Here is a 26,622-nt window from a genome sequence, read left to right as displayed (position 1 = left end):
GCCCAGCAGAGCAATGGCTGGTTCAAGGGCTAGGGAGAAATTGTTACTTTTTCTGCTGGAGTTACATGCCAATAAAGAGGCATGGTGATCCGAGGCACTTTAATAAATTAATCAAGTAACCTTGATATTTTTGCTGAAACGGTTCCCCTTGTGTGGTATTCTGAAACCACCTCCATGTCTGAGACCCTGAGCTTGGGCACAAAGCCTAAATGTGAGGAGCCTTGGAAAGGCTTCCCAAGCTTTTCATTGTGCAGACCACATTTAATAAGGGGATTGTCTCAAAGGCTATTCCCCCTCCTATTAGCAATCAGTACAAACCTCTCCCTCCTCCCTCCTGGCATTAGAACAACATTCTTGTGATACTTCACCAATTGCTTTAATGGAAAAGCAGCTTTGTGCGAGCAGTGTATTTTAGTTGTCTTTCAATATAGAATAGCTGCAAGACCCAGAGAAAATTTAGATGCAACTGCACAGCTTTGCAGAGAGGGATGACTGGTAAATACAATGTCGGCCTCAATTTAGAACTGCAGAAAGATATGGCATGCAGAGCAAATAGAAAGCGTACATCTTGCCTAGGGGAGATAAAGAAAAACCAAGTAAGTAATCAAAAAATACAATTACAGCAGAGATTTCGTATCCCTGCATGAAATGGGTGATGTGGAGTGACTTTGTCAGACAGCTAATGGAAGAAAAAAAATGGAAGCAAAAAGAAAAACGGGGTCAGTATGTGGCAAGAGGCTTTGCTGTGGCAATCATTACTGGTAGGTAATTCTTAGAGATACCCCCTGTGGGGAGTCACAGCGTGGGAGAAAGACAAAAGGGCATTGGGGGGAAGTCCTCTCGTGATCCTCTACATTGGACAGCAGAACAGGAAGGAAAACAAATTGCAGAGGACAGCGATCTAATAAAACCTGAAACCTGATAAAGACACAGCCATTCATTTTCTAAGGCTGGAATAGAAGATGTTCAGTTTTTTTCTCTCTCTGATTCCTTTGTTACACAAATGCTATCAAAGCCTGCAACAAGTGACAGGCTTGATATTTATGCATATAAATGACTGCAGCTCTGAAAGAAGCCTGGGCACAACAATGTGAAGCACAGAGCCATCATTTCTGTCAGCTTCTTGCTCTGCATTAAAAAAAAAATAAAAAAATCCCTGAGCACAGCTTTTCTAGCCTCCTGTTGCTCAGCATGGTGCATGGACACTGAATGGCTGAAGCATTTTTCAGAAGTGGAGCCTTGTGGGAGCCAGTGGCAGCATTAGTATTCTGCAGCCATCGTTGCCTGTGCCCATCAGCACCAGATGCTCGCAGAAGCAGCCTCAGAGGCACAGCACAAAGCCATCCTTAGGAGCCAGAGTTACACAGAGCAGAGCAAATCATCTCTTCTTTTTGAGCTAGCAGCAACTATGTGAGTGCAACAGATCAGTACAGAAGGAGCTTTAGTCCTATTTTATGTTAGCACAGATGCTTTAACATGTTTCATTATGTGGCTTCTGTGCCTCTAAAATGGCAGCCCTTTCTGTTTGGGTAAGAAAAAGAGAAACTTAAGCAGAAATATGAGGCAAGGACAAACCTTCCCTGAAATGACAACAAGTTGCAAATTGTTTCTATGTTGCTAACAAGTCTTTTTCCTTCATCTGACAAAGAAGGAGGGGAAACAACACCATTTCTCATGACACAGTTCAATTTGCCCCAGGGCAAATTGTTACAGAAGCTAATGAAAGCTCTGCATATGTATTAGCCTTCCTGTGTTACCAGTTAATCCCACAGAAAATATCAAAATGCTGAGGCATCTATTTGAAAATAAGCTTCACAGTTCTCACAGCTATTACATTTTTTCTCTTCCTATGACAGAAGGGGATTAGGTCTCTTTGAGTTGGCAAAGCACTAACTTTGCTAAGAGGTAATTACTACTAGGATTGAAAGAGTATTTTACAATTCTAAACTTTCTACTCCTCTGCTAGGTACTGTTAACCACCCATGAGAGGCTAAAGCAGCCAGTCAGCCCAAATGCTGTGGAGCTGTTACACTTGACCTCTTAAGGCTGGGCGTGGAAGGTGGCCCTGATATTTTATGATGGTACGTGTCCTTCTGTACATGTTATTTTTATTTTGTTGCTGATGTGGTATTGCTGGGCTGAGATAAAAGAAAGTCCTGCAAAGCAGAATGCTTGTCCAGCCCTGTGGCTCTTCCTGCCCAGAAACCAGGACATTTTCATCAGTAAGACAATCTGAATGAAAGCAGTGGGTCCTGTCAAGTCTGCCTGTGCCAACTACCTCCTTTTGGTGACTTCTCTGAAACTGAAGGTGCCCAGGCTTGGGGACAAACAGGACAGGTGGATTTGACAGTGCTGGGTTAATGGCTGGACTTGATGATCTCAGAGGTCTTTTCCAACTTCAATAACTATGATTCTATGATGTAGTGACACAAATACCCATGGGTGAAGTGGGAAACGACGTGTTCAGTGGCTGGAGGAGCAGCCACCACCCTTGAGAGGTGCCATAAGGACTCAGGTATCACTTGCTGGCTGGGAAGGCAGGGTTCCTGACCCAAGGCAGGCACAAGTGGGTGTAAGGTCAGGAGAGCAACCCCAGCAGCTGGGAAGCAGCCAGACTCATCTGCAGATATGGAGAACTGAATCTAATGCTCCTTCTCCCTACAGTATGTATGCATTGAACATTAACCCACACCATGGGCAAAATGTCCCTTTTCTTCCACACCACCTGCATAATCCTAGGTTAGAGAAGTCTCCTTTTTTCATTTGCCTTTTTGGCCCTAGGTCTCTTGCACACCTTGCTCAAGCAAAACTCTGGCCATGACCTGGCAGTCTGGTCCCTCTTTTACACTGTGACATACCCAGGTTGTTTTCCCTCTGGAGGTGCCCTGAACAAAGCCCCATTCCTTCTCATGGCAGTGTTCCAACTACTGTTTTATTTCAGGAGAAGTCACCACCTCCAGCAGTCTTGATGAGATCTGATTTTCCAGGCTTCTCCAGTGGACTAAACTCATCCCATAGCAGACCTTAGGAAGGATATAATACCTGGCTCCCTGAAATGTCTCTCCTCACCCTGTCCTGGTGAAACAAAGAGTGAATCTAAAAACCTCTCAGACTTACCAGGAATTATTTAATGAAGAGTTACCTACAGGGCCAAGAAAAGCTGGTAAGTTTCATAGATAGAATTGAATTTAAAATGAAGTGAGATTTTAGGCAGACTGGCTCCTGGTCCTAGCTTGTGCATGTGAAAGAGCATTTCCAAACTGTGGCAGATAATTTCAATTTTCTAGCCACGTATATTTTCAATCTTCTATCCAGGAAACACAGAGGAAATATCCAACCTAAAAATACTTGAAAAAAAACTTTTTTTCTTTTTTCTTTTTTTTTTTCCTGACCAGCAATACTGCATTGAGAATCAGAACACTAAAACACAAACTTCCATTTTTTCCTCTGCAGCACACTGCTTCATGAGAATCAACACCTCAACCTGTCTTATGCCATACAGACCAGATTCCTCTATTGCTACATCAGGCAGTAAGACTTCAAATTCCATTTGACCAAACTGCATGATGCAGTACCAGAGATGTAAATCAGGCAACAGGAGCGGTTCAGAGTGAATTTGCCAAGCTTCTGAACTGCAACTCCCATCAAGCAGTACTTCATTATCAAGAAATTACTGCTATTAGGAAGTAATGAAATAATTCAAAACCAAACATTACAAAACAGCATATTTTTTCACTGTTAATCAATCAAAATATTTCAACTGTGGGAATGTAAAATAATCCCAAATACTGTATAAATAATGTCAGAATAAAAAGGCACTATAATATTTCCAATTAAAATTTCCCAGGATTGCTGTTGCACAGAAAGTATCAGTACCTCCCTACTTCAATCACATTGCAAAACACAAGGAAATGTCAAAACTGTAGCATTTCTCAGTGAACAGGACCTTCACATTTTATCTGAGTCCAAGGCAAGAGTGATCCTTTTAGGTGTACTAATTGAAAGGCTCATGGGCAGGCACAAAGTCAGAGGCTGCTTTCACAAACAAGGAGCGCTGTTTTACGGGCAGCTGCAACAGAAGCAGTAACAGGACACGTCTGGCAGCAGAACCCACCCCTAGGTCGGTCATGCTTTGATGAATTATGCACCATCAATAATCTTTAGAACAAGCAGGATGTGACAGATTCACCAGCTCCTCCATTCCCTTTCCCTGCTGTTTAATAGCATCTGACAAATGCAGGGCTGCTGGATGATGTGTTCTCAGCATGCCCTGCTTTGCACACCACCTCAGACCCAGGAAGGATGTTCAGAAGCAAGAAGAAGGGGGATATTCTGCCCAGCACTGTGCCAAGAGGAGAACCTCTTTCACACTCCCCTCAGAGCCTCATTTTCCTGAGGAACTGCAGTTGGATGTTCTACAATGAATGTTCTACTCCTCCATCCATGCTAAGAGAGCACAGACAATGCACAGAAGACCAGCACATAGACAAGCACAGCAAAATGGTCAATCTGCTCCTCCAGTAGCTGAAAAACAATTACAAAAAAATCCTGAGTAAAAAAAAAGCTCAAAATTAGGCTCATTATTTCTCTGATGAAAATAAAAAGCCTTCTCTGGTACATTAATATGAACAGCCTTACAAGGAGTCATTATTACCCTTAGAGTACAGCACTGCAGCCAGTCCTGAGGGAATGAATCTTGCCAACAGCCAACACTTAATGCCCACAGAGCCCCTGCATGACCAAGCAAAGGCAATGGCAGATCTAAACAAGTGGTACCTTTGCTGTTAGATGGTAAAATGTCTTCTAAAACTACTCACTGTGCTCCAGTACCAGTGAATTTTCATCCCTCCCTCACCAGATATCTTCTCCTGACCTGCCTAGGGGTAACTTTTCATGATCAATTTAAGAGGCTGCTGAAAGGGCCCATCTAGCACCCTTCACCTTACTTGCATAGCTACATTTCTTAAGCTGATAATGCAACAATACCTGGCACCCCCTCTTCCATTTGCAGTCAGATGGCCTCTGGTGCCATCTAAGCCCTCTTCAAAGCCATATGACCCTCATCTCCTTCACAGGAATCACAACTTTTGTGGCACAGAGTCCTCCCATGGAAGGTTATGGACCTGATGGATGTCCCTCCAGCACATGGGTGGCTGTCCTAGGCTCCTTTTGTAGCCCAAGGTGAGAAGCAGAGTCAAGCCTCAGATAAGGCCCATCGCTCTCCACCGTACACACTTCCATCTTGGGTGCCTTATCTTATTCTATCACATTATCTTGCCATACACCTCATCCACAAATGAGAAGTGGTTTTGTGGTTAAATGTTATGGAAGAAAAGCTCTTGAGCTACATGATTATCACGTCTTCCATGACATCCTCCAAAACTTCTTTGACTCCTTTAGTAAGGCTCTGACTGTCCATGCCAAGGCAAAGAGTCAGAGTCATTCCTTAGGTCACAGATATTTTCTCAGCCCCCACTTCCCTCATCTCTTCATTTACAGTGCTGCAGATTTCTCAGCTATCCCCTCGCTAGCTGGCAGGTAAGGAACAGCTCATGCTTGGTATAGAAGGATGTGTGTGTTTCCTGTGGGCTGACCATCCAGCTGCAGGTTAGGAAAAGGGGAAACTTGAACTGCTATTAGTACTTTTTCTCCCTCTTGTCCCAGTGTATTCCATTCAGTTCCAATGAAACCTGTGGGAAGTTAGAAGTCTGTTAAGAAAGATGGCACCAGTTCACATTATGTTTCCCTTCAGAAACAGGCTAAAAAGAAAGGATGAGAATGCCATATTGTGTTTCTAGATGTGTAATCACGTGTCCCTGACACTTTTTGCTGGGTGTGTGTATTCCACCCAGGCTTTATGGAGCCTGGAGGCATGTCAAAGCAGAGGCTATGCTCATTGTATATTAAGCACACAATGTAAAAAAGGACTCCCAGCTCTGAGAAGAAAGTGCATGAGATCCTCATGCAAACAAACTTAGGAACCTACAGTGGGTGCTTTCACACCATGGTTACAAGCAAGCAAACTGCTTGGCAATTCCTTACAAACACCCTGTAAGATAATGATTTTTCTGCCAATGCTCTAGGCTTCTCCCTAAGCTTTTTATTTTGGCTGCCTGGTGTTCTCCCTCAAAATGTGCTGCTTGAACATTATGTTATATTGTTAGAAATAATCAGAATTTCAATTTAAAAACCCAACAGCCTTATCATCTACTTATCCTCTGGAGAGCCCTGAAGTCTTCAATACTCTTCTCAACCACAGATAAGGATCACAGTTCTTGGCAAGAACCCAGACACTGGTATTTGGTATAAATACCAGATTCTGTAGAGAGCTGCAATGTGTAATTCAATTACAAGTTGTGTGTGTAATTAAATTACTATGTAAATAAATTACTACATAATAAAACTCCCATCAGCAACCACTAGTAAATCAAAAGCTGTAAAAAACTGCATCCAACACCATAATTTCCAAAGTCCTCTGATTATAGGCATTGTGTTTTCTTAAAATTCCACTCCTGTGAAAAGCTGAGATTGTCAAAAATGTGTTTTTTATAATAGGGCAGAAAGAACACTGCTTTCAAAAAAACCCCAAGAAACACTGCACACTTGAGTAGCTAACAAATTCAGTCCAACAATGAGGTCCATACCACACACAATGTACTTTAGTTAACTGAAAGTGTGATTTTATGATGGGCTTAAGACAATTTAAGACTTTACTCTTGGCACTCTTCCCCCTACTATTCTCAGCTAAGTGTTTCCAGTGCTTCCCATGTGTCAGATCTAGATGCAAGTTGAGAGAGCTTGCTGAACTGACTGAAAAGAAACTCTCAGACTTCAGGAATAATAAGGATTGTGTCTTCTGGTGGCAGTCAGAAAACTAGCTTGGCTAAAAATGTTAGATTTCAGACAGACCTTTTTAAACAGTCTCTCTTTTTGCACAAATCTTCCTGGTATCACAAAGATGGGGCAGGGAAAGCCAGCCAGAGAGGAGGCAGAAGTCACAACAAAACATCTGCACTGAAGCCACAACCAAAGACAACTTGGGATCAAACCCTGGGGCATGGCCGAGCATTGCCACGTTTGTGTCTCTGTAGACAATGAACAATATCAGCATTATAGCAAAGGACCCATTTGGACTTGGCAGGGGTGGAAAACTAGTTTGAATCTCATAATCCTTTCAGCTGACAGCAGCGTGTGGCTGAAAATATCTACCCCCTACCAGCTGATGGAAAAGGGAAGCCAGAATGGAAAGCATGCTTCGCTGTCCGTGCTCCATCCTGGTCCCCTGTGATGGCAGCCAGGAGTCACCTGGTAAGCATTTCATGAACATTTTACAAACCAAAGGTACAATTATTTTTTTCCCCCAAACTACAAATCAACAAATTTTGTACCAACTAAAACAAGGCAGACAGAGCATATTTACTGCTCTAGAATGTGGCATGCACTATTACCAAATGCCCTGGTTTCCACTGAGTGTGCATAAACAAATGGTATTTATTTATTTTTAAAAGTTCAGATGAAAGAAAGTACCCCACGATAATGTGCTGTGGCCATGAGGAAACTGACTGTTGGCATTGGCAACATTCAGTAGAAACTGCCTTAATAGCTCCAGCCTCCACAAGTGTTTTGTTATTTGACTCTGTGACTCAGATGGCTTTTCCTGTTCTCCCCCAACTAGTGCCTCTGAGTCAGGAGTTGCCATGGGACAGATTTATTTTTTTAGCTTCCCTCTTTGGGCTTTAACAATTCAGACAGACATAGCAACAATTTCCAGATCATTATTATCACTGTACCAGCTGAACTTAGAGTGCCAAGATCTTTCCTGCAACCCATTTCTCAGGGTTAAAACACCCACTAAATGACTGCCTAGCTCCTTGTGGTTTTCTGGGACAGCAGCAGTAACACTTCCACAGGGGGAAATTTAACCCACATCACCAAATAATCCAATTTAACTTTCTCTGACATATTTCCTGTAATATTTTACTACAACTGTATGGCACTCGATAGCTCAGTGTCTACCAAAGATTTCCTATGCTTCTGAAATATGCTTGGATTATTATAAATGAGGATGTATTTGGTAACATGTTTTTGATTATGACTGTGTGGCCTTAAAAAAAGGAGGTGGAAAAATTTACATTGTCATCCATACACATTATTCTAGTCCACTAAACTAGTCCAGTTTTCATCTGCTGTATCTGTATGACAAGAAAAAAAAACCCCAGCCTCTCTGGATGTGGTCAGAAAAGAGTATACAAAGCAACTGCAAACAATGTTTTGATAATTCTGGTGCAGTAATTGTTTAGGATAACGTGCACATCCTTGATACAGAAATCCCAATCTAGCACCAAGCCAGTAGAAAGTAATTAAGCCATGGAACACACATCTTGGTGCATGCTAAATGATCCCAAAGAGTGAAACTGAATTTTACAAAAACCAGAGATACACAGGTTACTCCAAGACAGACAAACTTGAACAGGAACCTCAGTCTTAACAAGGGCAATGCTATGTTTGTGGTCAATGCCACTTGGAATGCAAAAATCAAATCTAGGTTTGATTTCAAGTTGTGCATTCTTCTGTGCATGTCCTTCCACACGGCTGTGCCTCATCTCTAGAGGTGCCTTCCAAGCTGAATTCTCTGTGAATCAGCACTGCACTCTCCTATCCTGGATGCAAGCATTTGGTCCTTCAGCACAGTGGAATCTGATGACAAGCAGTTACACAAATGGTTTGCACAGCCAAAGACTGCTAGGTTGCACGTACCAGTGCACGTACCATTTTCCCTCTTCCCTCTGCCACAGTGGGAATCAGCATTGCATTTTACCCCTGGCATCATAACATGAGCCAGACAAGATATGCAGAAGATGTATCATATTTTCTACAGCTTTATTTTCCACAGGAGCTGACACTTCAGATTTCATTACTACATAAAACACCTGAATTTGCAACACTGACAGATGCTGCAGGCTAAGGCTTTACATGATTTGGGTCCAATTTCCTCTTGCATTTCTCCTCATACTTTAATTAGTCTTTGTTTTATAATAACACCTTCTGGAAATGCAGTATGATGCTGGCAAGCCTGTTGTAAATTGTTTTTATAATAGTATTTAATACAGTTTATTGCCAGCCATTGTAAAAGCATCTCTGTTCTCTATGGAAATAAGAAACAATATAATACAGTGTATCTTTGTATGGCAATAAAAGAATATAATTATATCCTTACACTCATTAAATTATGTTGTTTGGAGAAACAGACTTAGAAGATACCCAGTCCAGCAATGCCTAGGTCAGAATCAGCTAGAACTAACCTAACTTAAAGCTGGCAACTGTATTATGAAATTCAAGCTTTGTGTCAGATTTTTCAATGCCAAAATCAGACCCACTCCCCTTCCTGCTGCTGGTTAATTTTCATCACGTTTAACAGTTCATTGAAGATAGATTTTGAAATGATGCACAAGTAACAGGAAGCCATTTCTCCCTGTGTTTTTGTTACAAGGCATCTCGTGGTGGGTTGGCCCTGGCTGGACACCAGGTGCCCACCAAAACCACACCATCGCTCTCCTCTTCTGCTGGGCAGGGCAGAGAAAATTTAATGAAAAAGTCATGAGTTAAGGACAGGGGAGATCAATCATCACTTACTGTCATGAGCAAAACAGATTTGATTTTGGGAAATTAATTGAATTTATTACAAATCAGAATCAAAGTAGGATAATAGGAAGTAAAAAAATCTTAAAAACGCCTTCCTCCACCCCTCCCTCCTTCCTGGTATTAAATTTTTTCCCAACTCTGCACCTCCTTCCCTGCAGTGGCACAGAGGGATGGGAAATGGGGGTTACAGTCCATTGCATCGTTTCTGCTGCTGCTCCTTCTCGGGGAGAGGAGTCCTTCCCCTGCCCCAGGGTGGAGTCCCTCCATGGGAGAGAGTCCTCCATGAACATCTCCAACATGAGTGAGTCCTTCCCACAGGCTGCCATTCTTCCCAAAGTGCTGCAGCATGAGTTCCTCTTTTGGAGCGCAGGCTTTCAGGGATGGGCTCCAGCACGGGCCCCCCATGGGTCACCAGCCCTGCCAGCAAATCTGCTCCAGTGTGGGCTCTGCTCTTCAGGGCTCTGCAGGGCCTGGCAGGAGCCTCCTGTAGTGAGGGCTTCCCACAGGGTCACAAGCCTGGGCAGCTGATGCAGATGACACTGACAAAATGTTGACCAAACCATGACCAAATCCCCAAACAATAATCTGAATTTATACCAGTGGAGGAACAGAATATCAAACAGAGCATTTATTAAAAAGAAACATGTGCAGTAACCCACATATTTTATACCTGCCAAAACAAAACTTCTTGTGTTCAATTTCTAGAACCAGAAAGGGGGTGAAATTCCATGGGCTAGGAACATGGGTATGTGAAACATGGAAGTAAAAATTTTAATACCCCAGCTCCCAGGTTTACCACAAAAGAATATGAACACCCTACAAGGACTTGATTGTTTCCTAGCTGCTGAAGGAAAGGCAGGGGAGCAGGGGAAGGTGAATTACCAGCTTTCCAACTGCAGAGCAGGTGAGTGACAAGCTCTTTACCTCACTGAGAAGCACAACCTGAACTACAGCATACTGCTGGGTTCTACAATTTCAAATGCTCTAAACTCTTCCAGAAACTTGCATCTTATCCCATAGGGCCATTTTTATATTTAATTTACCAGTTACCTGACTGTCAGGCTAAAAATGGCTAAAGAAAAAGAAAAAAATTCATTCACTTCCACGATTATTTCTAAGACAACCTACTTATATTGGCTCCAAGGCTGACTAGGTGTGGAATACTTCAAATCATAGAATCATTAAGTTTGGAAAATACCTCTAAGATCATTGAATCCAATCACTAACACAGTACTGCCCTGCTCACCACTAAACCACATCCTCAAGTGCCACATCCACACCATTCCAGGGATGGTGACCCCACCATTTCTCTCTGGGCAGCCTGCTCCAATGCCTGACCACATTTTCAGTGAATAAATTTTTCCTAATATCTAATATAAACTTCCACTGGTGTAATTTGAGGCCATTTCCTCCCATCCTTTGTGAATGGTACAAATGACAAAAGTCATGTTTCAAAACATCCATTTCTGGTTTGGGTCTTTCTGAAAAGCCATTTTCATCGATGCAAAAATTAAGCAGAAGAGGCAGTAAGCATCCTCCATCAAAACTCCACCTCCCTAGCTGAAAATCATCTCTGAAACACATAGCTGAAAGCAATCTGAAGATAATTAAAATTATGATGTATGGAGACTACTGTTTATTGTGCCGACCAACACTAATTAATTATTTCTTTGTGATTCTGTCTGTATCCATATGCCACTAATGTTCTTTATATCTTGGCATTATGTAAAGGTCCCTTCTGTAGGTGTAAAGTGCCTAGCACAATTCTCTCTCATATGTAATTAGGGATCCCTAATGGAAACTGAACACCACAACTGAAAAGGTAATTGATAATACGAGGAAAATGAAGGTTAATACATTTCCTAGATTAATGAAGAGCACACCAGTAGGCAAAATATCCCAACAAGACAAAGCACTCTTCCTCCTAAAGAACAAAGGAAAAAGTAACTACATACACCGGCATTCAGGTAAAAAAAAAAAAAAAAAAGAAAAGTCATTCCTCTTTACTGAAATCATACTGCTGAACCTTTGAAAGCTGTAATACCTCCAGATGCATCATTCTGCAGACAGGTATGTGTGACCTTTTTTTCCAACTCAATAAGACAAGGCCAAGTGGCACACAGTCACCCTGACAACAGCCACAGCACAGCAGGCACCCGCTGCCTTTTCTTGCTGAAATACACAGGCTCTGCAAACTTTGGTACTCTTCCCCAAATTACCTGCTGTACAAAACCACAAGCATTAGATGAATGCTGCCAGCAAAAAGCATTTTTTGGTTGTCTGAAGCTGGGACACAAGGGCAAAGACCAAAAGAAGTGAGAGGCTGCCTAAAACCCAAGGTCCAACCAATGCACAAGGCAGGGCTTTGAACTGCTGGAGCAGTGCACTGACCACAATAGCTGCTGCTGCCTTGTGCTCAGGGAAAAAAAGTACTAGAAATAGACACAGAATGATCCTGCCACTGCCATTTAGCAGCCAATGAGGTTTTACTTCCGACCTGGGGGGTCTGGAATTCCTGTACAACTTTGCATTGGTGCAAAGTCCTGCAGTCTGCTCAGCTGCTGTGATAGAAGCTGTAGTTGATCCACCTGCTAAGTCTTTCTTAGCCTTTTCTTGGCATGTCTGTGGAAAACCATTGTCCAGTGGAGTTAATCCAGAAAGTGAAAAGAATATTCATTTGTTAAATGCTGAAATTGGAGCCTTGCTGGTACTAACAAATAGGACCCCTGTAAAACCAAATTAACCTTCTTGTAATCCTTCTGGTTTAGAAAAACTCCATTAGAACAGGAGCTTCAGGTGAAGCAGCTGCAGGTAATGAAGATTCTTTCCTTCATAATTTACAACAGCTTACTTTGTGCTGCACTAGGGCCTAACAGCATCATTGACTAGACTGCTTTTTGTATTGTGAATGATATCACTTATTGAATCTTTTCCTCAAAGAAATTAAAAGGTCCAAATCACCTTTTCTTTTTCAATCTCTCTTCTCCAACATTCTTTCTTCAAAATGCATTATATATCCACTACCAGCCTCTGACATGAAAGTATTTTTATTTTACCAAAATTCTTTTATGTAACTGCTTCTGTTACTGTTGCAGTGTCTGACCAAGCCAACCACACAAACCTCTCAAAAGGCAAAGATAAATACTGCTACTTGTGAAGCTGTGTCACTATAATTTGCCTTGGAGGCAGAAAAGAGAAAGAAGGAGACTTTTCTGTCCCCTGAACTTGTGTGTCTTTGCTGGAATGATAATACCTCCTTGCACTGACAAATTACTGGTGTTGAAACACAGCTGCAATGGCCACATACACAGCACAGCAGTGGCCAGCAAGACACTGAGCAGACCAGAGATAACAGGACACACTGTAGCTGCCACGTAACAACAGCTTCATCCCCCTCAGAAATACTTCAGTTAATAAAAACCAAGGCTTACAATTGGAATTTGCTGCCTTTATTTGTAAAATGCGCAGCAGCCATGCAAAGTTTTTAAGGGATTCAAACCTAGTTTTAAAATGAGAAATATTCTACTTGCACCTTGTCTTTGAACTAATCTGCCTCCATTAATCAAGTAAGTATGAGTCACCACCCAAAAAGAGGAAGAAGTTGGCAGCATATTCCCCAAGCCATCATCTGAAACTGAGAGCTGAGAGGGTGGTGTGACACACATCTGGTGCAATCAGGCAAATCCAATATGCTTTCACTAGCACTGAGAAGCTGATTGCCTGGATTTTGCCTCCCAATCATTTCAAAAACTATGCCCAACAGTGAGAATCCAGAAATCTATTTAAACAACAGAATTTAGGAAAAAGCTGCACTAAATTCTCTCTTTCTCAGACACACACACACACACAGAGTGAGCAGATGGAGGGAAAGCAGCGAGTTCCTTGCTAGTCACATCAGCTCAGGAGTCAGACATTACGAATGCTGTCTCATGCAGCTCTTGTTTAAATCAATTAAAGCCCTTCAGTGAAGACCACGGGAGATGGAAAATAACCCTCCCCACACTTCAGCCAGAATGTGTGAATGAGAAAAAAACCTGACAGCTTTCTTCCCCTCTGATTTTCATGGTGCTTAAAGATCCAGATTATAAAACACATCTTGTCATCTTGGAATTTTTGATGTGCTTGCTTGGCATAAATAAAGCTCATGCCTATGTGTGAATCAGGAAGACAGACATCACTTTGCACGTGGACAAGGAGAGATACCAGCAGTCATGCATGAATAAGCATTGCTGCATTTCAAAGTGCTGTGGATGCAGTGTGTTCTACAACTAAGGAAGTAGATGGAGTGTAAGTGCTCCTCGTTGCTTGAAAAAAATCTTCATTTTGCATTGGTGAAAAATAAAGAAAAAGTAATCCAGACACGGGAATTTGTCTTTTATCAGTTGGACAACCTGAAAATCAACTGGCATTGTAAATATCTAGAAAGACTGTGGCACTTACTAGTGCATCTACCATCTCTGAAATAAAAAATCGACTTCACTGGAGTTGCTCTGAAGTGCTTTGTTGGCATCAGCTCACAATAAACATTCAATTATTCCTGCATTCCCAGCTCCAATGACATTAATCACTGCAAACTCCTTTGGCCTGAGGGCCCATTCACACTGGCCCACACAGTGTCTATAGATTTTGTTCTTATCCCTGGAAGCGCCAATATTTAGGTCTTTACACATGGTTTGGGTTTGGTCATAAATATTCAAAGTTTCATTTTCTATACTGTTTCTAGACATAGATCCAAAAGGAGAAGGAATGGAGGCTTTAATGTGTCAAAGTGAACTCTGTCATTAACACCAGGTTGATGTTAATAAATATTAGCAAGCAGAACAAAAGAAAATATAATAATCCACTTTAAAAAAGAATCTCAAAGTTATACTCACTGCTAGTAGAGGACATTCGGCTGTACTCAGACCTGCAAGACAAAGATTTTAATTAGAATGTATTAAATCTAAAAGAGATAATGAAAAAATTACCAAAGCTAACACACAATGCTTATTGAAAAAAATGAATGCCCATTTAGCACTATTTTTGTGCTAAGAGATTAACTTAAACAGGTTTTGAACACTGCTTCAGAAAAACTGGCATCACATGTGAATTTTGAAAATATGTAGGTAGAATGAATAAATATGTAAGTAGAATGAGTAACTATGCTTTTATCTAGGGGTTATTCATGCTACCTAATCCTAGGTGTGAAAATAAAAGCTCAGAAGGCTCTCCATAACGAAGAAATAGTCTGCTTCAGACACAGGTGAGGAGTAGAAGTCTACTTCTACTAGACTTTGACTCAGCTCCTCTCCTTCCTCACTTTATGTCCTTTAAATGCTGCTTTGCAGATTCTGTATTTGGAGCTCTTTTTAAGAGAACTCTATTTGATGAGCAGAACTTTTGTAGTTCTACAGTTACAATTGTCAGAGAAGGAAAAAAAAAAGAATGCCAAAATACAAACATTTAGATGACAAAGCTTTTTGCTTTAGTAGGCTGTTTTCCTCTTGAAGACATCTCAATAAAACTATACAGCCATTGGCTCTAGTTCAGGGCATACTGGATTATCTGTGAGAAAGCCAAAGAAATTGAGTGTTTTGAGCAGCAGTGCAACTAATGTTTGGGCTGCACATAACCCCAAACTCCTGAAAACCCCATTCTGAGCTGATTAAAACATAGCCCATTTATGTCCTGAAGATTCAGAAATAATAAGGTAAAACAAACATGCCATCACTTAATATTTAAGGAAAAAAATTTCCACTGCTGAGGCCCTACCTATGACCTTTGAGTTTTTGGGTTTGGAGTTCACAGCCACACAGCCTCTACCCTCATAGTTACTGGGTCCCCAAAACAGACCCCATGCACCAGAGCTCCCTGCCACCATAAGCGCATGGCACGTGTGCCCTGCAGTGCCCTGGACAGGCAAAGGGCTTAGACAGCTCTGGAATTCAAACCTAAATCCTTGTCTCATGTAATAGTTGCAGCAAGTTTGCAACATTGCTTTAAATTAAAGAAACCACATGAGCCTTGACTCCCAAGAGATGTGTGGGGAAGTAGAAGCCATCTAAGCCTGTTCTCAGGACACCCTCATACTCTAGCTCTCAGGCAACCAAGGGAATAAAGGACATCAGTCCCACATATCTATAGTATCTGCTTTTGATTTTAGTGTAGAAATGTCTCTGCAGAAGGAAAAATATTACAGCCATCCCCATATTTCACAGCTGTGCACTCAGCAGTCTGCAGGGCAGATGCCATCTTCTCATACTGGTCAGGTGAGAAGATGATGAGGAACCACCCCCAACTTTTGCCAATCCTGCTGGACTAGTGAAAGATGACACAACCTGAATGTTTCACAAAACTCATGAAAAAGGATTCACCAATACCACCACATGCCATGAGGTTTTCATATTTTTTGGAAATGATCTGGGCAATGTTGGGGAAAGAGTTGGTGGAGGGGGCTTGCAGCTCTCCCTCACTCACTCTTCTTTGCTAAGAGAAGACCCCCAGCCACTTTGATAAGGCCAGAGAGCAAGGAAACATCTCTGTCCCACTGGCAGAGACCACAGGTGTAGGTCATTAGCAGCCACCCTCAGGCACCCCACACAGAGGTGCTCCACAGCAACTTCTCCATGAATCAAGTGCTACCCCTCAAACAATCACACCCAGGACCCCTATGGAGCTGGGAAGGGCAGGGGCAGCAATGACATTGTTGTCCCAAATGTGGGCTCACTGCCCCGTGCGCAGCACCAATTTACAGTCCAAGATGAGTTATTCCCATTCCTCTTGTCCAGTTTGTGCAAAGCAGGGAGCTGGCCCACAGCAGGCTGGGTCACCAGCCATCAAAGCTTGATAACACTCATATCTTAGCAAGCAAAGAAGTCAGGGTTCACTGGCCACCAGCCACACAGCTCTGCTACTGATCAGTATTCCACCTGTGCTTGGCTACATGATTCACTTGCCATGCCAATGACCAGCCTGTCTCTTGAGTCAGTGGGCTGGGAGTCAATGCTCACCATCTCCCCCAGTGAAATTGTTTCTACCTAGTTAGAGCTGACTTCAGCACAGTTGCTGAAATTAGTTGGCTTTATTTGTTTCATCCTTATCTTGTGAGTTCTGCCAAATGTCCTTGTGGCTCGTGAATTCTGTGTTCTTTGTGCCCATTATCAGCAGCACATCCCTCTCCCTAAGCTTGGCTAACCTCCCCCTGGATCTGAGACCACTGAAGCACCTCAAGCATTTCGGGAATTTTTGCTGGTCGTCGTGACCCCGAGAAATGTTAGAAAGTTTCTTTTCCCAGCCTGGCACTTCAAGAAGGAGTCAGAGCTCTTCATTTCTCGGTCTCAAGGTTGTTTTTTATATCTTATCTATAAAAATTTTCTCCTGTCCTGCCAAGGTCTGTCCAGCAGGACAGTCCAGGCACTCTGCCTGCCCCCGGGGCGGTGTCATGTCTTTATACTAAAAACTACGTATACAATGCTTACAATTACTTTCCAATACCTATCACCTATGTTAGACAGTGAGCTTCTACTTTAAACCAATATAAAAGTGCCAACATCACAGGAGAAGATGGAGGCCAAGAAGAAGAAAGGCTGGACATGCCCAAATCCCTCCATCTTGCCTCCTGAAGCCTCATCCCAGAAACCCCAAAATCTACCTTTTCACCCTGTGATAACTTCATTATTATTCTACCAAAACTGTTGTGGCTTGCTGATCTTCATACAAGGTTGGTTGCTCCACAGGTCATTATCAAAACCACAGGTGTTTTGGGCTCCGTGCCAGGGCTTCTGGGCCCCCTGGCAGGGGTCTTGGCTGTTCTGGACAGCCAGAGGGATGTCCTGGGTTCCCACACAAGCCCTAAAATGTACCAAGGCAATTCTACTGACTGATAAATTCTAATTTATCTACTAAACCCTGGACATCAACATAAGCAGAGAAGGAGACCTTCTTGTTCCTACTGCTGGGCAATGTACACACTGCTGGTCTGGCTCTGGGCAGGGACCAAGGGGAAGTGATGCCAGGGGCTGGCTAAGGTGCTATGCAGGCCATAAAACCACACAGTATTTTCAGCAGCAAGTCACATCAGTGTCACTTGGCACCATGTATATTTGAAAGGGTGTGAAAACTGTGTAACATGTCATTCTTCATAAGCCTAGAGGCAAGCAATATACATCCAGCTGCCTCCAAGCAGCCCAAACAAGAATTCATTTAGTCTGCACTTCTGTTTGAACACAGCCTGGGGCTGTCCTTCAATGTATCTGTGTTCAGCAGTTGGCAGCTAATTCAAAATGAATCTGCACTGCTTGTATTTCGGATGGAAGCGAGACAACATTTTGCCTTTTGCTTACTGCAAGTTGGAACAGTATTCTATTACTTCACACTGTTATTTTATTATCCCAAAGTGCTGCAGGCACATTATAGGACATGGAGAACTAATGAGTGCTGAACTTAGGGAGTAGCAGACTGTGTACATGCAGGACTTGAAAAATGAAACAAGAGAAAAATAAAAAGATGGGGGGTGAGAAATGAGGAGACAACAGTGTGCTTGGAGACAAATTGCAGAGACACATTATAATAGGCTTTAGAATTGTATTGCAGGAGCTTTTTTGTAGTTCTAATATGTTTCAAGCTAATACTTAATTCATGTTTGTTGCATAACTGACATCCACAAATTAAAAAAAAAAGGGCAGTTAGGCTCAATGGCTTATGTCAGGCTCAGATACCAAAATGAGGGCTGTACCCTCCATAAGCCCCCTCTGTTGTCAATGAAAAGAGAGGTCTGAAGTATCTCTCCCTAGCTGTTTTCTAGACAAGAAGCCTACAGAAACCACATTTCTAATGTAGAACCCTAGACTGGGTGTCTAAAACCAAATGGGATGAATATGAGTCTCTGTGTGCTCTCAGGGACAACCTGGATCACCTTTTGTTCTCCCTCCAGTTTCTTTCTTTGCCTTGAATCTAGTCCTTGGGAACAAAAACAAACAAACAAACAAACAAACAAAACAGTGCTAGCAAAATCATTATGATTCTCAAAATATTAGAAGAAACCATTCAGATTCATGGCATGCATTGGTAAGTGGTTTATAAATGAAATTTTTTTCTCTACAGTCATCTATTTAGGACACTAAATTCTGAAGTTATTATAAGTCTTTTAAGCTTTTTAGACTGGCACACACAACATTCCCTTTAACAAAATCATACATTAGAAAAATCAAGTACTGAAATAAGCATCTCCTGGGGCATACAAGTTCTGTGGACATCAAGTAACTGTGTTCCTTTCTGTTCTTTTCGTTCCTCTTTTAAACATCCTGAGTATTGGCTTCTATCATTTCCCTTGGAAGAGGATTTTCCCAATAGGATAACTCAAGAGTTCAGCACTCATGTGCTTTAATGGTGACACCTGGGACCACACTGGGGCTCAGAGGTTCCAGGTCTATTACGTGGTCTTGCAGCAAGCTATTTCCCCTAATAGATGTTAGATTACAGATAAAAGGAAAAAACATCCATGACAGAAAGTGAACAAATAGAGGACTGTTCCCTTTATAGGTACATAATGAGAAGAAAAATTATCAAACAGGGTATTGAAACAGTGTGAGGTACTGAAAAGGAAGGCTTATAGCTCCGTCGAAAGACACATTAGTCTGCAAAGAATGTGTGCTCAATGGTCAGCCCACCAGCAAAGAGGAGCTGTGGATTTGTCAAAAGATATTAAAATAGGAATGTAGAAGCTTGTGACAAAGGTGGGACCTCAGTTCCCATTACCACCATTGAAGGATCAGACTTGTGCATTATTAGACATGCTAAGAGCATCAGGAGCACAAAAGATGTTGAACAATCCTCTGAGATCTGCGTGCACCTCTCACTGCTGATCAGTGATACAGAACCTCAAAATATCCAAGAGAGGGAAGCATTCCACAGAATACCAGCAAAAGCTGCTAGTGCAACTTGCAGCTGCTGAATGTGGTACCTAAAAACACTGTAAGCCTGTTTCTTTTGGTGAGAACACGGCTCTCTCACAGCTCTGGCTCACACAAGCAATGCAGCTCCTCCAGCACCACACCGTGCTTGGGTTCCTTGGGCACACTGATCAGCTGTGATCACACAGCACCAGTTAGCACAGCTACAGCCCTGACAGCTGCAGCCATAAACAAACAGTCCCAAGGGAACTGCCTGGGAGCCGGGCCAAGTGCTGTGGAACAGTCTGCACCTGTACCAGTAACACCTCTCGCCTCCCAAAACATCCTGGCTAGTTGTCTGCTGGGAATGATCCCTGAACCATGGCAACGTGGCAAAACATATCCTGGCCCATGGTAAAACACACCCAGGAAAGACATGGGGGACAGCTAGATGGCCCCATTCAAACTGATCCCATCAAACCATTTTAATGATTCAACAACATGGACAACTCCGTCCTGTGCTCAGGGACAGCCCTACGTGCTGTTCAATGCTCTGGCGTGGCTGGGACCAAGGTATCTGAGCTGGTCATCTCCAAAGGCAGCCTGCTGTGTAAAACAAACACATCTCCAGTAATTCTAACATAATACTACACCCCACTATGCCCATGGTCTCCATTGCAAGGGCTCCTTAATCCCACTCCCCAAAATGAAATAGCAGAAAGTTTACAATCTCTTCTGCTCTCTGCATCCTTTGCTTGCCTAGGACTGATGGAATGGAACCTGCTGGATTTATATTTCCCAAGCCTTCTCTACCTATACTTGTGGCACATTTCACTGTTTCATATTAAGTACTGTATTTAACAGCTTCTTTCCCTTCCCTCCCTCAGAAAATACTCCACAGGGCACAAGGGAGTATTTTATAGTCCCATTAGAAGAATTAGAAGATTTGGCTTTATAGCTCTGTCTTGGGTTTCTTCTCACCAAATTCCTGCAGGTCAGATTACAATCTGCTTCACTAAAACCAATCCAGCACAAATCTGTTACCCTCATGATACTTCTACTTGTGCAGTCAAGATGAAATGGAATGACTCACAGCAACTTGTCCCTATACTCCTGGCTTTGGATTTCTAGGAAAGTGACAAAGATTCCCACTGAGCAGCTCTAACCACTATACTCCAGAGCTCATTACCAACAGCAATGTTTGAGACACCACATGAGAGACACCATTGTTGTATAGGGTTTGAAAAGCTGTTTGTCATCTTCCAAAAAGCACCTGATGAGGCAGGACCACCCTGGGATTTAGTGAGCACAGCTGGCTGCACACCCTGCTCACCACTCCCTCACAGAGCACTGCCAGAGGGACACATCAGGTGCCATGTATCCACCCATCCCAGGCCAGGGGCTGACTTACCCTCCTGAGGTCCTGGTTCTAACAACAGAAGAAGCCTGATTTATACCAAACATCAAACCTTCACACAGCTACATTTAGCTGAGGTGAACCTAGCTAATTGCTGGGACCTAAAAATTATGGGTATCAGCGCAGAGCTCATGGCCTCCAGAATGTGATCTAAAGTGTGTTTCATCCTTGCTGTCCGTGCCTTGCTCCAGTGCCTGGCACTCTCAGGTCTGCCTGCCCCGATGTTCAGCCAAACAGCTTCGCTTCACTGAGTAAATCTGGTTGGAAATGGTGCCTCAATGCCCGTTTGTGACAAACAGCTCAGCTTCACATTATTGCAATGTCAAATCAGAGACAACTTGAGTATCATGACATATCTGGACTGATGGGTCTATACATGAAGTGAAAGTGTCAGCAAAAAAACCCACAGCAAAACAACCCCCCAAACCCCAAACCAAAACAAAAGAAGCCCCAAGGTAAAAATAGGCCTTAAAATAGCTTTCAGCATCAGTGGTTTGTGTTCCTGAGAGTTTCTCATAGATGGATGAAATACGTGACAAGAGACTGATGTGTCAATTTGAAGGACTGCCATACAAAGTCCTAAATGAGAAATTCCTTAAAGCCAGAAACATGAGACATGAAAGCAACTTCTCACCCCAATAAAACATCCAACTATTCATTTGATAATTTAAGTGATCCTTTCTGGCTCAGAACACACATGGATTACAGCATTCTTGATATTTTACCTCTAAGAGGCATACAACTTCATATATATATATATATATATATATATACACATATATGTATATGTATATGTATATGTATATGTATATGTATATGTATATGCTGCCTTACCTTCTATTAACAAGTGTATTTTCTACTTTAGAACCTCACACCTTTTACTGAACTGCAACAATTAAAGAAAGGCTTTTTTGATCTGCTTAAGAGATAAGTTAACAGAGGTTCAAATAATTTGTGGTTTGGCCAGGATCGCACATGCAGCTAGGGAGTGCCATAAGGAAAACCAACAAACAAGTATAGAACACTCCAAAAATGAGCATAATCTCTGCAAAATTAATTTGAGGAATGAGAGACAGAAGAAAATGTAAGGGAGGCAACAAGCACCATGAAAATTAATTGTAATCAAACATCACTGGATTGTGCTAAATATATGTTACAAATAGCTGCCGCATGGTACAGTGTCATAAACTTCAAACATCCCTTGTTTCTCTGTTTTGCAATGGATTTCTCTGTATCTTGTTGAACTGTTTTGTTGCAGTTGCCTACTACCAAAAAATACTATAACCATTCTTCCGAAAATTCATCAAATACTCAACAATTAACCACTGTTTAATCCAGTTTGCATCATCAATATTTACATTTTAAACTTATACAAAAAACCTCCCCTGGTACTTCAGCAATGTCTGAAGTACCTGGTACTTCAGCAATGTCTGAAAAAACCTGGTACTTCAGCAATGTCTCCCCACTTTCTCTATATAGATTAATAATTTATTTGAAATACAAGCAGGTAAGTTGCAAACGCAGAAAAATTTAAAAGTTACAACTTCTCAAAACTTGAAATGACTTTAAGGTGAGGAAAAATTACATGTTTAGGCAAACTTGGAGGCAATCAGTAAGTTAATGATTGAAGTGTGAACCTTTTAAGACATGGGCTCTTACAGCTGTCTAAGTGAACAAGTTAATTTCTGTTGGGAACTATCATGAATGTTGAAATGTTTAGAACATTGATGTTTCGAACAGAGAAACCACCTGGTTTTCCACATTCACTTGGGATATTGGTCCTGAATGCAGTGAATTAAGCTGATGCTTTGGCCTGGATACCAGTGGTAGCCAATCTGTATTGTTGCCTCAAAATCAGGCTTGCCTAACAACTTCCAAAATTGTCTTAGTTTGTCATCTTTGCTCTGCTGCTCAAAGGCAGTGAAACAACAGTATTTGCATGGCTTGTGAAATGAAGAAAAAATTAAAATTAATATTTCTACAATTTAAGTAACTGTTCTTTTTCTCACCTTTTTGTTTTTCTTTGCTATTCAACTACAGTTCTGAAAACGTGTACATTTCTCCTCCCTTCAATCTTTCTTCCACCTGTTTTTGCCTTTTATTTTCTTTCTAATAAAAGACTAAAGAAATACAATTTTATTCTTCTTAAAATGTCAGGTTTTATAGTACAAACCCACTACTGAAACTATTACTAGAGAAAACTTTGTGTCCCATAATTCTGGACTAAAAGTTTTCAGTAGCAGATTAAATAAGGTTCTTATACTAAAACTTCCCAAAATATTTTTCCTGAGAAGATACAACTTGTATAGGCAAAGTCTCTCAGATCAAGGATGGTCGAACTATTTTAAATCTCATTAATAAACAGCCAATATAAACTAATTGGCTTATATGTTCTACATCCTTTATTTAGGTACTTGACAACCCCAGCTCAATCCATTCTTATTGGATTCAGGAACTCCAAATATGCTATTTCTGTTCAGCAGACTCTCCGCCAACCCTATTTACCAAGGCAAATGCAGCAAGAGGAACATATTTTCTAAAGGATTAGGAAAATGAAGGCTTTGAATTGTAATTGATCTTGCCTTTAGCAGAGAGTTTTGCCTGCTTTTGTAGCTGGCAGCCACAACAAAACCTTAAGCAACATATGCCCTGCGGAGTACTTGATGTGTTCAATTTGTTAGCTGCTCTAAGCAGCTTCAGCAGCCCAGGCTCCGTGCAAGAGCTCACACATCATTACGTGCCATCATTGAGATGGCAAGGGCGTGTAGTGCCTGCAGTTACTACAGTCACTATCCACTATTGTTCCCTGAGTGACAGAAAGCGACCACTCCATGCAAAACTGGGCCTGAATCACTCTGACAGTTGTTCCTCCTTATTCTTTCAGAGAATGATTGCTGAAGCTCAGAATAGATAATAAATTTATTTTTTTTTACCACTGAGTAATTGGTGAAAAAGGAATATTGTTCAATTTAGCAATAGCTGTGATGGGACTGAGACAAAGCAAATAGCAGATCTGGTAACGGGGAAAAGCAAGTGCTGTGAACAGTTGGTTTGGTGAGAAAGCTGAAATATAAACATTGTGAAAGAGACATACGCAACATGTTTATCAGAATTAGATAGCTGCTAAACAAAACTAAAAATAATAATTGAAATGCAGAGACCTATTGCCTTTCAAAATAAACATCAGTGCAATGCACTGCAGCTATTAATTGCCATATGTCATTGTTCAAATTCCTCAGACAGACTCTTCCACCAACCTATACTTTCTAGTGCCACGCATGGGACAGAGACACTTGATAAAATCATCAGCTTTAGCACCTCATCAACACCAGACTCAAGCAGCTGTCACACTGGTCCCTGAGGTCTAAAGGCTAATGTCACCAGCTGGGTCAAATCCTTCCAAGTGCCTGTCCCAAGGAAACCCAGGTTTTTCCATTCCAGATAAACACAGCAAATAAAGAGTGACTTGACCAATCAAGGGGTTTTTGAGCTTTGAACCAGGCATGAGTTCATGGATTACTTTGTCTTCCTTTTACCCACATCCCTAATGGGGACTAACCTATATCTGGAAAAGAAGCCTGGATTTTTTCCTTTGAACTTATGTCACATAAAATATTTTAAAGCTTTTACTGTTAGGTGTGCCTACAATACAAGGTGATGGGAAAAGTCCTTAACTTCTCAGACTACAGAAGAGATTAAAAAGTTATTTTAATTACTAGCTGGATGTATGAAAAAGATTACTGCATGCCATTTTCACATTTTAGATTTATATTTGTAATATTGCTAGTCCAGTTTTGGTGTGGTGCACCTGACACCACTGTGCAAAGAATTAGCTTTACAGTTTTGCAAGAGTCAGACTAGAGGCCAAAGGAGATGCATCAGGCAAGGAGTTTGGAGAGAAACAGCTGGAGGAGCAAGGAGTGAGGAGAAGGAAGAGTCGGGAAAGAACAGCCTTAGCAGCAGTATGCAACCTCCTTTTGCCCTTCTGGAGCCACAGGAGGAGCAATGGCTCACTGCCATTCCTGACAAGATCCCAAAGCAGCGGCATGTAGCACAGGCTTGAAAGCACTTCCCTTTCCCACAGAGATGGGCTGAAGGCGTGAGCTGAATGGGATATCCCATGGATCATCCTTGCAGCTCCATTAGCTTAGAAGTTATGCAGCTTACAAGCAGCACACTTGTGGCAGGGTGGTCATGAAATCAGGGGGAACTAGTCTCCTTGACTGAGATGACACTCCCAGCAAAGTTTACAGCAGTTCACAGGCTAGCATGGAGAGTACCACAACGAGAATCATGACAACAGCGACCCACTTTCTGAGTGCCTGCAAATCAAACTTGCTTTTGTAGAAGGCTCTCAATGGTCCTTCTGAGGAGTCAGCTCTCTCTGCCCGATGTTGTCTGGGTGTCACCGCCAGAAGGAGAGGATGGGTCCTGGACACGCTCCCAGACCATCCTCAGCCGCACTATCCCGGGATACAGGATTGGTATACAGCCGGGCGCGGGCCGCACCGCCGAGCCATCGCCCCGTACTTTGGAGCTCAAACTTAAAGCCCACAGCCACGACCTGTCCGTGGCTCCCTCCCCGTGTGTAGACCCCGGCGGAGTCTGCTTCACCGAAGGGGAACGCGAACTCCCGGGGCAGTCGGAGCAGGGTGATGCCTCCCCGAGGGTCACGCCGGACCGGGTCCCAGGAGGGCAGGAAAGGCAAGGAGACTCGGCACTGGGCGGGATGCTGCCGGAGGGAAGCTCGGCCCGGGACACGAAGCCGCCGCCCCAGCCCAGCCCCAGCCCCGCCGCTGCCGGGACGCGCTCGGGGCGGCCACCGGCAACAAGTGCAGCCCCTGGGGCCGGGGGAGCCGCGCCAGAGCCCGGCAGAGCCGCCCGCACTCACCCGCCCGTCTCCGCTCCCGAGTCCGCGCACTCCTCCTCGCCGCCGGGCTGCTTCTCCATGGCTGCGGCGGCGTGGCTGGCGGGCTCTGGGAGCGGCGCTGCCGCCTCTGCCGCCCGCCCTGAGCGGCAGCGAGAGCCGCGACAGAGCGAGCAGCGACAGAGAGAGCGGCGAGAGCAGCGCCCGCTCCGCCGGCCCGGCCCGGCCCCCTCCCCGCGCCGCGGGAGGCACCGCCCGCCGCGCCCGCTCCCTGCAGCGCCTGGAGCTGGGACAGCACCGCGGGCACGGGCTGTGCCCAGAGCTGGGACACTGCGGGCACGGGATGTCCGGCCCCCGGGCACAGCCTGTGCCCCGCGGGCTGCTGGCTCCCAAAGCACTCAGCCCCTTCACGGTGACACTACAGCGCTCCCTGGGCTAGAGGTGCAGCGCCCCACGTCCAGTGGGAGTTAAGAGAGACTGTTGGATGTGTCGACGTTCTCGCTATCCATCCGGTCTTGGAACATCCGCTGTTACAGCCTTTTATTTGAAGTATCTTACTGTGCTGAACTTTCTCCAGCCTCCCTCAGTGCTGTCTGGCACTTGTTCATTACACTGAATGCAATAACTTTGAAATTACGCACAGAAACAGGGTGGTTTCCAGCTTGATGAGAATTTCTGTAACGATGCAAAAGGAGGGTTAGAAGCATTTTGAATGCTGCCTGTGAGGAAATGCTGATGTAGGAAAGCTGAATGGTGGTGTCTATGAAATGAGAGTGAAGGGAAAAGTTGTGAGTGTGCTCCTGTTGTCTGTTTTGTATTTGGAAGTG

At 43.1% G+C, this 26,622-nt stretch overlaps 1 protein-coding gene across 2 annotated transcripts in view; it reads right to left on the bottom strand.

Moving 5' to 3' along the window:
- The window catches only part of LOC135448849 (protein FAM124A-like), a 79,435-nt gene extending 53,356 nt beyond the window's left edge, over positions 1-26,079 (bottom strand). The window contains exons 1-2 of one of the 2 annotated variants that reach the window (XM_064715155.1): positions 25,820-26,079; positions 14,517-14,548 (exon numbers count right to left, since the gene is read on the bottom strand). In XM_064715155.1, the coding sequence (XP_064571225.1) occupies positions 14,517-14,548; positions 25,820-25,878 (91 nt within the window). In that variant the 5' untranslated portion in view covers positions 25,879-26,079. The remainder of the gene's footprint in view (positions 1-14,516; positions 14,549-25,819) is intronic. The other variant, XM_064715163.1, reaches the window with a different exon arrangement.
- Between the last annotated feature and the right edge of the window lie 543 nt (positions 26,080-26,622).

This window comes from Zonotrichia leucophrys, chromosome 1, assembly GCF_028769735.1.
Source record: "Zonotrichia leucophrys gambelii isolate GWCS_2022_RI chromosome 1, RI_Zleu_2.0, whole genome shotgun sequence".
Taxonomy (NCBI): Eukaryota; Metazoa; Chordata; class Aves; order Passeriformes; family Passerellidae; genus Zonotrichia; species Zonotrichia leucophrys.
This window is presented reverse-complemented; position numbering and strand designations above follow the sequence as displayed.